The sequence below is a fragment of the Nomascus leucogenys genome, chromosome 14 (genome assembly GCF_006542625.1).
Source record: "Nomascus leucogenys isolate Asia chromosome 14, Asia_NLE_v1, whole genome shotgun sequence".
In the NCBI taxonomy this organism is placed as follows: Eukaryota; Metazoa; Chordata; class Mammalia; order Primates; family Hylobatidae; genus Nomascus; species Nomascus leucogenys.
Window position 1 is genome coordinate 70214100 of NC_044394.1, and position 12005 is coordinate 70226104.

The 12005-nt window shown below is 46.6% G+C and overlaps 1 protein-coding gene across 2 annotated transcripts in view; it reads right to left on the reverse strand.

Moving 5' to 3' along the window:
* REEP1 (receptor accessory protein 1) overlaps positions 1 to 12005 on the reverse strand; it is a 122610-nt gene that overhangs the window by 27499 nt on the left and 83106 nt on the right. For both annotated transcript variants that reach the window (XM_030827562.1, XM_003268770.3), the window contains exon 5: positions 11711 to 11824. In XM_030827562.1, the coding sequence (XP_030683422.1) occupies positions 11711 to 11824 (114 nt within the window). The remainder of the gene's footprint in view (positions 1 to 11710; positions 11825 to 12005) is intronic.

A 12005-nucleotide genomic window follows, 5' to 3' on the forward strand; every position in this document is an offset into this window, starting at 1 on the left:
AAAGACGAGGATGGTACGGTCCCTGCTCCCATGGAGCTCACAGTCTAGCTGGGGCACCAAGACACAAAACTGCATACAAGGCCACAAGTGACAAAGATGACCAACATCATGCCAGAGTACAGGGCAGGGGACAGCACCGTCACCGTGGCTGAGCACGCGCAGAGGCCTCGTCCTCTTACACAAGGAGTCAAACCCGAGTGAGGAGTGAGGTGAGGGCTGCATCCTCTGAAGCAGGCGGGGGAAGGCGCGTGCTTGGGGGGGGATGTGCTTTGGGCCAGGGCGTGAGAGTGGATGAAAACCCAAGGTGCACCTGGAAAACGGTGAGTGAACCCACCTGGGGAGAAAAGGCTTTGGTGCCAGTGAGTAAAAGGAGACCAGCCTGGGAGAAATGGGCTTCAGCTGCCTAAACTTGGTTTTTGACAATAAACTGAGCACTCCACTGAAGGTTTTTGAGAGGTGAGCAGTGAAGGAGGCAGGATGTTAGAATGATGAGAACATCCTAGATATGCCATGTGGCACACACCAAGAACTTGCCCCAGTATCTGTTCTCTCCTTTTCTCTCACTTTGCAGCAGGCACGTGGTTGTCTGGAATACAGATGGTATTTTCTAGTCTCCTTTCTGGGAAGTGCCCTTAAGGAGAGACAGCATGCAAGAACAAGCATTAACTGGTGAGGGAGGTGGGCTTGGTGCTTCTGGTTCAGAGCAGGCTGGATGGGAGGTGAGGAGTGGAAGCCTGGGAGGTGAGACAGGCCTGTGCTGACCAATGACAGTGCTCAGGCGAGTCAGGTCTCTGTAGCCAGACCAAGCCCGGCCATCTAAGCCAGGCCCTTGCCCAGTGATGGGGAGTCAGGGCCACCAGGAAGGACCCTCCACATACAGCAGCTGCCCCGGCCTTGCCAGTGGAAGTCTCAGCTGGAAGCTTTGCCGCGTCTATGCTTCCTCCTTCAGAGGCAAAGGCCCTGCTGGAAAGGGACAATGAGAAGGCAAGAAGGACTAAGGGTGGGAAGGGGGACCCACAGGACAAATCTGCCCAGCCACTGGTGCAAAGTGAGCTCTAATTATACTGGTGTGCAAACATGCCCATGCTATCGCACGTGATCGAGTTTTACAGAAACTGTGACTTACGGTGACATGTACTTGTGATCCTCATTCTTTCACCCTGCATTAAGTGTTTCCCAGCCTTGCTGCAAGGCCAAGAGAGAGCTGATTGATCGTCAGAAGAGCAGTACCCTGGGGTGTGACAGACTCTAAAATCCTCAGTGAGGGACAGTCCAGGTACTCAGCCACCAGGGCCTGGTAGTGTAATCCAAGCACAAAATGGCCAGGAAGTATCAGTTTAGGGTGTGTGTGTTAGGGTGGGGAGTGCTTGGAGTGATGCAAGGACACTGGAGGAACTAGAGACCCTGGTGCTGATCACGGCTCAACAATTAACAGCTGCATGACCTTGGGCAAGTCACTCAAACCCCTGCTTGGTTTCCTCCCTGAAGTGAGGGTTCCAGCTGCTCCAGCAGCCCACATTTGACCTTCCTCCTGTCTTGGCGGGTGGCAGGTGCTCATGGTTCATAAGCTGCCCCTCACAGGCCCACACACCTCAGGGTGGAAGAGGAGGAAGAAGCACCCCTATGAAAAGTCAGGCCCAGAACAGTGGGGAACCCTGAGCCCAGGGGAGTGTGGCTTGCACAGGAAGACACAGCACATGCGAGGTGGGCCAGGACAAGGTAGGAAAGTCAGCCTCCTGTGCAGAAGAGACTGCCTTGTAAATAACGTCTCAATGCCAGGGCCCGACTTTTTATTTTATTCTGTTCAACAGTGAAGAAAAAGAAGATCATAATCAGCCTGAGATCAAACTGACATATGAGCAAATAACAGGCAACCTTTATTAAACATTTATTATGAGCTCTGCATTCTGTGAAGTCTTTACACTGCCTCATAACTCCTGTGGCAGGTACTATGATCATCCCTGTTTGCAGGTGAAGAAGCGAGGTTCACGAGGTGCAGCAGTAAGTAGGAAGCTGGGACTTTTAAACCTGGCCTGCTTATCTCCAAAGCCCAACTTTGGATATCCTTGATACTAAGTATTGCTCTGTTGGTCATGGCAGCTAAAAATATGCACAACAGTCTTTCATTCCTTTAACATTTACTGAGCACCTATGGAGATGCAGGTAAGACACAAATATACATGATGACATTAGTGCAGAGGACCCAGGAGTGAGAGGCCAGTTCTACCTGGGATCAGAGGAGGCTTCACGGAGGAGATGGCATTAACCTGGAAGAGTGGGGAGGATTTCAAAGAAGTAGAAACAGAGGCAGATGAAGCACCAACATGAGCAAAGGCAGAGGCAAGAAAGAGAAAATTTTGAAAACAGCGCTCAGAGTTGCTATTTCCAGAATAGTACAGAAGGCAGTTCTGTGAATGCAGTACAACAAGAGCCAGAGAGGTAAGGAGAGACAAGACTGAAAGGCTAGGATCAGGGTCGGACTGCACAGGACTTAAACAGGAAGGGAGAGAGCAGTCGACCATTTGGGTAGCTACTGCAACAGTCCAAGCTAGAAGAAAGGGTTTGGAGGAAGGCCCAAATGCAGAGAAGGGATGTCAAATGGTCAGGACTTGAAGGGTAAGTGGGAGGAAGGTGCGGCATCAAAGGTGACAGAGATTTGGAGCTTGGGTGCCTGACAAGATGGTAATTTCATTATCATCAGAATGGTGGGACACACGGAAGGGCAGATTTGGAGTTACAGGACTATCGACTAAAGTACGAAGGAAACAAGGGAGATGTTCAGCAGAGAACCGGGAACACTTGGATTGAGCCCTGGGCAGAGAAGCCCATCTGGGAACCAGGTCATCAGATGACAGCGGAAGGTCAGGGACAGGATGAGATGGTGCTAGGGGAGAGAGAAAGGTGGGGCCCAGAGAAATTCATCTAGCACTGAGGCGTGAGGAAAGGAGGGAGGAGGCAAACATGAGAGGGGAATCAGAGAGAAAAGGAGAATGAGGAGGTGCCATGTCACCACAGCCAAGAGACAGCCCTTCCCACTCACGCATGATCCTCAAATATTTCCTCAGACCTCTAGGTTCCACCGGGCCCTGTGAGGTCAGGCAGGCAGGCTTCCCTCTTTCCTCTTGGACCCTTGAGGCATCAGGCTGCACTGTCTCCACAGGTAGCCACAGAACAGAGTAGGTAAGTAATGTCAGACCACCAACTCCGTGTGAATTCCTGGCCCTTCCTCTTCAGCAGAGTGTGATGTGGGTGTTTCATTCATTTGAATGCACTTCACTATGCATGGAGCAGTGTGAGGTGAGGTAACACTCCAGGTAGAAACACTGGGAGAGCCAGAATCCAGCACACTGGTAAACAGTCTTACTTGGTTCTGCTTCGACACATTTTGAGTGAAACTTGGGTACGAGTTGACTAATATTTGGGAGACTGGAGGGTAGGGAATACTTCCAAACTTTTTCAGCAGTTTGTCCGTAACAGTTTAGATAATCTTGGTGTTTAAAAATGGTTGCTGTGGTGAATTCTAAATATTAACTTCATGTCACATAGTCCTTGGCTAAAAAACGAAGAAAGAAAGCTAACTTGACGTGAGCTAGCACAGTGGCCAGGAAATGCTCCTCTGAGGGATGAAGAGACAAACACAGGGCTTTCTGGAATCCTTATCCTCTTTGATTCAATAGATGGTAGAGACTAAAGCCAGAGAGGTGAAACATACGGATCTGGGTAGGGGACAGCAGTCATCTCTTCTCCATCCTTGGAAATATCTCCTAAGTATGAGCTGACACAGGGAGGTTTTATAAAAAGAAAATCAATGCCTGCCCTCTGACTAATTGTAAACAGGTAGTTTTTTTTTTTGCTAGAAAGCAAAACAAAGGCATGGCAACTGACTCCAGTCAGGTCAGAAACCCCAAATCACTGGGCTTATGAACTTCCTCAAATGAGCTTTTGATTCCAAAAATAGTTTCATGGTGATTTTACAGCAGTATTTTATTCAAGCTAGACATTTAGATAGAGCATTGATGGATAAAAGATATGTGGGAGAGGGCTTTTTTTTTTTCTATTTTGCTGAACTGTTTTATAGAGCTTCTTTTTCTTTTTAAGGAAAGAGTGGGAAAATTTTTTTTAAATGGAAAAACAAAATAATTTAACTCTCAGTGGATTGTGCCTGGCTGTTCAGATGCTAAGGGCTATAACCAAGGCTTGGCTATCCCCTGTTGGCCGCTGACTATAATTGCAGGCCAAGTGCCTGAGTTTTAGAGAGCAAGTCAGGAAAGCAGAGGTCATGGTGTGAAAGCAGGGCCAGATCAGTAAAGAGGAAGAAGAAATAAGAGCTACAGCATGGGTGCTGCTATAGGCTAAGTTTCCAGCTCCTGGTGAACCTTATATACAGAGGCCCCAAGGAGTTGAGTAGGTAAGGAGAGGTGGGTGTCCTGTCGAAGCCAGAGCAACTGTGGGCAAAGGGGTGAAAAAGAGGCAAAGGAGAACCCTGGAGGGTTAACAGAGGGCTTAGGGCAGTGCTGTCCAAAAGAACTTTCTTCAATAATGGAAATGTGCTATCAGCCATACTGGCGAATGAGGACTTGAAATGGGGCTAGTACAGCCAGGTGCGGTGGCTCATGCCTGTTATCCCAGCACTTTGGGAGGCTGAGGCCGGCAGATCACCTGAGGTCAGGAGTTCAAGACCAGCCTGGCCAACATGGCGAAACTCTGTCTCTACTAAAAAATACAAAAATTAGCCAGGCATGGGGGCAGGCACCTGTAATCCCAGCTACTTGGGAGGCTGAGGCAGGGAGAATTGCTTGAACCTGGGAGGCAGAGGTTGCAGTGAGCTGAGATTGTGCCACTGTACTCCAGCCTGGGCAAGAGTGAGACACCGTCTCAAAAAAAAGGGGGTGGGAGGCTAGTACGACTGAGGAATTCAATTTTAGGTATACTGTTGGGAAAAGGGCTTGTCGGGTGCCTGTATAAACTGGTCATAAAAATATGGGACAATAAGTTGTGGAAAGCCACAAGAGGCCTCTGTGGAGGAAAGCCTCCTACTTGCCATCATGTTCCCCTGCTCAGAGCAAGACCTGCTCTCTTATCTGTAAACACTGTGTTCACGGAGAAAGACACTCCTTTGAAACACTGGAATGTGGACAGACGTGCAGGCTCCTAGTTAAGCCCACTCCCACTAGCTACTCTCTGATAAGTTAAAGATATGCTGTTTGAGCACAAAGGAGATTCATTTAAACCACTATTGCTATAGATTGCGCCCATGACGTACTGCCTCCTTTTCACTGTTTTGCCTTGAACATCTGCTTCTTAGATCTAAGGGATTGTACTCAATAAATAGTGTGGAGACCAGAACTCTGGGCCTTTTGCAGCCTCCATTTTGCAACTGGCCCCCTGGCTCCCACCTTTAGGAACTCTTAACCTGTCTCTTCTCATTCCTTTGTCGCCACCGGACTTTAGGTACCCTATGGGTGGTGTTGAGGCTGGTCCCCAACATATACTCAATTTTTTTTTTTTTTTTTTTTTTTTTTTTTGAGACAGAGTCTCACTCCGTCGCCCAGGCTGGAGTGCAGTGGCACTATCTTGGCTCACTGCAAGCTCCACCTTCCTGGTTCACGCCATTCTCCTGCCTCAGTCTCCCGAGTAGCTGGGACTACAGGTGCCCACCACCACGCCCGGCTAATTTTTTGTATTTTTAGTAGAGACGGGGTTTCACCTTGTTAGCCAGGATGGTCTTGATCTCCTGACCTCGTGATCCGCCTGCCTTGGCCTCCCAAAGTGCTGGGATTACAGGCATAAACCATTGCGCCCAGCCGGTATACTCAATTTTAATTAATTTAAATTTAAACAGCTACATCTGGCAAGTGGCTACTATTATTAGACAGGGCAGGTTTGGAGGAATCAAAAAGGTATATACTTCAAATCAATCAACCAGGCTTAATGAACAGCTATGAGTGCAAAGCACTAAACAACAAAACATTGTTCTGTTGTTGTTTATTTTTTTAAGCAGGAAACAAAGGAAAAGAAGCCAGAGCCCCTCATCTCAAGAAGCTTACAATACCAGATTTGGGGATGGTGGAGGATGGAGCAATATACACATAAACACAACTCTGAAAACAAACTGCCAGAGAATCCCTAATTCACAGAATGCTGGTTTTACTTAGAGCAGCTTTCTTCAATAGGTGGACTATAGTAATAGTATTGGTACTACTGGAAATGTTCTGGAGACAAGATCACTAGGGAAACTAAAACATTATTTCTCGAGTTATGAGACAAGTGAAAAACGAATGTTAGTTTACCAGGTCCGAGAATTCAGCAGGCAGAAGAAACCTATATGTGGTTCAAACTGCAAGGGAAGTAAGGTAGCCTGGAGACCCCATGGTTTTAAAACTTTTGTTCAGTGGTTCGTCTCACTATGGTTTCTCCTTCTTTTCTTTTCTTTTCTTTTTTTTCTTTCTTTTTTTTTTTTTGACAGAGTTTCGCTCTTGTTGCCCAGGCTGGAGTGCAATGGTGTGATCTCGGCTTACCGCAACCTCCACCTCCCGAGTTCAAGAGATTCTCCTGCCTCAGCCTCCCGAGTAGCTGGGATTACAGCCATGTGCCACCATGCCCAGCTAATTTTGTATTTTTAGTAGAGACAGTTTTTCCATGTTGGTCAGGCTGGTTTCGAACACCTGACCTCAGGTGATCCGCCCATCTTGGCCTCCCAAAGTGCTGGGATTACAGGCCTGAGCCACCGCGGCCAGCCTATGGTTTATTTTTCATGTGAGAATATGTTTTGCTTAACAAATAAATTTCTAGAGCACTATTTTTTTTTTAAAGAGAGAGATTTTTTCATTTCTAGTCTTAAAAAGACCTGGGGTTCAATTTTCCCTCTGGATGGAATTATGGGTTAGGCGACAGGTACCATGTAGGAGCAGAGCCAGCAGAGACTAGGAATGCTGAGACAGAGGGTACTTGAGAAGTGTCTCCTCAGGAAGGACGCACAGCAGTTTTCACTCAAAGAAAGATGCATCAACACTTCCTGGGGATAGGGGTTAGCCTTGTAGGGAATTTGAGGGTGGGATAAGGGTTAACTTCCCAGGAAGAAATTTCTCATGCCTGATTTTTTCTGTTTGTTTTAGCTCTTCCAGTTCTAAGACAAAAACAGTAACATTAACATTAATAAGCTGGGCATGGTGGTGCACACCTGTAGTCCCAGCTACTTGGAATGCTGAGGTGGAAGGATCACTTGAACCAGGGAATACAAGGTCAGCCTAAGCAACATAGAAAGACCTTATATAAAAAAAAAATTAATAACCTCCATTTTTTGTTTTTTTTTTTTTTTTTTTTTTTTTTCCTTATTTAGATGGAGTCTCACACTCTGTCGCCCAGGCTGGAATGCAGTGGCTCATTGCAACCTTCACCTCCCGGGTTCAAGCGATTCTCCTGCCTCAGCCTTCCGAGTAGCTGGGATTACAGATGCCTGCCACCACCCCGGATAATTTTTGTATTTTTAGTAGAGAGGAGGTTTCATCATGTTGCCCAGGCTAGTCTCGAACTCCTGGCTTCAAGTGATCTGCCCGCCTCGACCTCTCAAAGTGTTGGGATTATAGGAATAAGCCACCGTGCCTGGCCAGGACTTCTATTTATATAATAATGTGGTTTAGAAATTTTTTCCACAATTCACGATGATACAAAAAAACACTCCTGCAAACATTAATTTTATTAGAGAAAGGACACAGGGCTCAACATTATTTTTGAAAGGATTAACTAAAAGTGTAGTCAAAAGATTTTTCATTCTTCAGTTTAAGCTCCATAGTTTCCTCCTAGAAAGTCACTGAAGTATGGAAAAAAGAAGACGGAAGGAGGAATTACTCTTTCATCCCATCATTTTATCCCAGCCTCCATTTAATCCGTCAGAACTAATCTGTTTCCTGGCCTGTAATTCCAGCCCAGTGTGCTGAGTCTCTTCCAGGAATGATCCTAAGGAAGAGTATTCTCACCATGCAACACTCTCTCTTGCATCCCTTTCACTAAATGCAGCAGATACTGAGAGTGAGAACTGATTTGTAAGTTGAGGGTGTTTTGTGGGAGGAGAAGACAGGCAGGTCCAAGAAATTTAAAATGAAGCCAGGAGTCACCTGATCATAAATCAGGTTTCCTTGGGACAGGCCTAGTTTATTTTATTTATTTATTTTATTTTACTTATTTATTTATTTTTTATTTATTTATTGAGACAAGGTCTTACTCTGTCACCTAGGCTAGAGTGCAATGGCATGATCATGGCTCACTGCAGTCTCTATCTCCTGGGCTCAAGTGATGATCCTCCTGCCTCTGCCTCCCAGGTAGCTGGGACTATAGGCACATGCCACCATGCCTGGCTAATTTTTAATTTTTTGTAGAGGCAGGGTCTCACTATGTTACCCAGGCTGGTCTTTAACTCCTGAGCTCAAGCAGTTCTCCCACCTCGGCCTCCCAAAGTGCTGGGATTACAGGTGTGAGCCACCATGACTGGCCAAACAGGCCTAGTTTAGACCTGTTGTTTCAGAGTAATTATTATAAGCATCCTTTACATTCTCAAATGTGTCCTGGTTTGAACAATAAATTAAATAGTCACCTCAGCCATGGGTGACTTTGCAGGGTGTCTTTTTTTCAGGCAGTTGCTCTAATTATTCCCCTTAGGTAATCAACAAGGTTGATAAGGGCTCAGCCAGGTGCAAGGCACTGTGCTAGGCTCTCGGGAGCACTACAAAAGAGGTGGGATGCCTGTATTCCCAGCACTTTGGGAGGCCGAGGCGGGCGGATCACCTGAGGTCAGGAGTTCAAGACTAGCCTGGCCAACATGGCGAGGCCCAGTCTCTACTAAAAATATAAAAATTAGACAGGCATGGTGGCAGGCGCTTATAATCCCAGCTACTCAGGAGGCTGAGGCAGGGATAACTGCTTGAACCCGGGAGGCAGATGTTGCAGTGAGCTGAGGTTGTACCACTGCACTCCAGCCTAGGCAACAGAGCGAGACTACGTCTCAAAAAAAAAAAAAAAAAAAGTGGGAGAATTTGTAGTCCCATTATAGTATTTCTCAATTGGCAGTAAGTTTTGGAGAAATAAACACCAGCCTCCCCCTCCCCGCTGCCCGGTTCCCACACACACGCCACTGCTTTCCTCATTCTCAAGGTTAAGGCTTCCAAGGAGGTGAATCTGCATTCCAGGAATGTTACAGAAGTTAACTGCTTTAACCCTAATCACCTGTGCCCCCTATGGTTCTGTATGAGGCCTCAGGCAGTCACTTGCACAGAGCTGGCTGTTTAAAAATCATCTGGGGAACTTGTTAAACATAGAGATTCATGGGCCCACTGCCTGAGATTCTGATTCAGCACATCTGAGAATCTATTAAAAAAAATAAAAAGCAAAGCTCTCCAGGTGGCTTGGGCATGCAAGCCAGATTTGGACCCACTGGTGAGTCATCATCCTTTGACCAAGGCCTGAAGTGATCCACTGCTGCTATGGAAAACACTGATGTACACTTCAGCTAGATTGGATTTCTGGATTTTACTTCTTCTTTTTTTTTTTTTTTTAAGTACACATCTGTTTCAAAAATAGAGGGCATTATTTTTAGAAGAGAATATGTGTTTTCTCTCTCCAGATATTTATATTTAGAGAGAAAAAGCAAAGCCCCACAAGGCAGAAAATTTTCTATCTGAAACCAAATTCAACAGAAAGCAGATGTCCCTCACTACGTTAGTCCAGCTGGAAAGAACTAATGAGCAGTTATTTCCTGAGGCAACTTTCAGACTGTCTGGCGCTTCTTTTAGGTTTCAGCTGCTATAAGGTGCCTGGATGCAGAAGACGGGCTCACGGGCTTCCCAGGTGGTTAGGGGACAGGCAGTGACTGGCCAGGATGATAGGAAGACACTGGAGGCTCCATCTTGAGGCAGACCCAGAAAAGGATGGCCTGCGGAAGTTACTGTCAGAATGAAATCTACACGCATGCAGCTGTGCCACCAGGTGACCCACACTGAACCACCCTGACAGATACAGCACGTTTATACTCCATGGACGAACGGAGCAAAGAGCAGCAGCCTGTTTTCCTTAGGCTTCAGAGGCAGAACAGATGGGGTAGAGAGAGGCTGAGACAGGGTTTCCGTAGCTTTACGTTGCCAGGTTGGCCTGATGAATTCAGAATTTAGCAATTCTGAGTTCTCTTTTGTTTCAGTTTCAGCTTAAAGATTAAAGCATAAAATGGTTGCATCTCAAATAAAAGGTTCTTGGAATTTATTGCTGTTCATAAATCCTGATTGATCTTGGGAAACCAAAGCAGAATTTCCTTTCCAAAGATACTCACAGGGATCCCTCATTTTGCCAGCAGCTATTATAGTAACGGGGGCAGAGACCCCCTGGACCCCCAACCCCGAAATCTGCCATATGGAGTGGTGGGACACCTAGCTACAATTCTGTGTTATAGACGGAGCTGGTCTTGTCTGAAAGAGGAATCATTCATTTTGGGTTCCCCTTCCCTCTTGCCCAGGCTTTGTCTGCAGAATTCCTTGGCTTCCTGAAAGGTACTTTTCAAGCAACCACCCGGCCCAGTGTGCTGAGTCTCTTCCAGAAATGATCCTAACGTGCTTCTCTTTGGTTCAGGGCAAGGAAAACCCAGCTCAGTCTCTTGAAACTGGCTCTCAGCACCCTCCATCCTGCCATCTGCGCAATGCTCATAGAGCACCAAGATCTGTACTAATCATCTTCTTGCAAACCTTTTACAGCCCCATCGCCTCCTTTCCCAAAACCCTCACATCACCACAAGGGACTAACTTCATTATGCTAATACAACTCACCTCCCAACCACTGTCTTTCCAAACATCAGCATAACTGCCTTCCCTCCACCACCAGCCGAATGTAGGTCTCTACTTCACATATGGTTGTTGGGCTTGTCCCTGGGGAACACTAGGATGATCTGCTGATTTCACATGAGAGGAAATATCTGACCAATTTAACTTTTCGGGTCTACATAAATAATGATAAATTGACGACAACAACGAGAAGGTGATGTGAGAAGATGCTAGGAAGAAACACAGTTTTGAAAAGGGCTGGAGAGAATAGAGAAAGAAGTAATGCTCACACCACAACATCCCACAGACCGATGTTTATTTCAAACCTCCTCTACCTCAGTTGTTATGGCTTGGCACATTACTGACCTCCATGTCTGGACCACTATGTCTAGACCACTCAACTTATTCTGGGACCTGGGTTCCTTCCCCTGGATCTGCTGGGCCACATGGGCGTGAGTGAGTCCACCCGCTTGCTCAGGTAGTCTCTCCACCTGTCCATTGCATTTAGCTCACTCTCCCAGTGCACCCTAGGAAACTGCAGAGAAGCACTCTCTCCCTCTCTCCCCTGCCCTCTTCTGTTTCTCCCAGGCCTAAGTGCCAAGTAAGTTAGAAATTCTATTATTTTCTTGTTTCCAGTGGGGTTGAATAAGTTAGAAATTCTTAACCTGGGACCCACAGATGAGCTTCAGGGGCTCTGGGAAACTCTTGATATTGCAAATGTGTGGACATGTGTGTTGGGGGTGAGAATTTTCTGGGGCAAGATTTTTTTCCATCAGATCTTCAAAAGGACCCCCAAAAGGTGAAAAACCACTGATTGGTCTTTAGCCTGTTTTGTGTGGTTGCACAGGTGATGAGCAGGGCAAACTAGAGGGACTGAGACTCGTGTAGTTGTGGTACTTCCAGCACAGTACCTTGGAAGCAGCCATCACAGCCGCTGTGGCGGCCACGTTCAAACCCCGCTTCCCAAAGTGTACAAGGGCATCATAACTTCGGTCTTTTGCTTGGACCAGACAATCATCGATTTCCTGTCAAAGGAAAAACAGAGGCACACTGAGTTGGAAGGTTCAAATACATCTCTGTTTTCTTTCCTTTCCTCTGAGCATTGGGCTTGGCAGCTTGCCCAATCCTTGTTGTTGCTGGGCCTGAAAAGCTGTAGGCACTTTGAGGGTGTGTGTGCAGAGTGGAGAGCAGAGATACAGGAGAGTA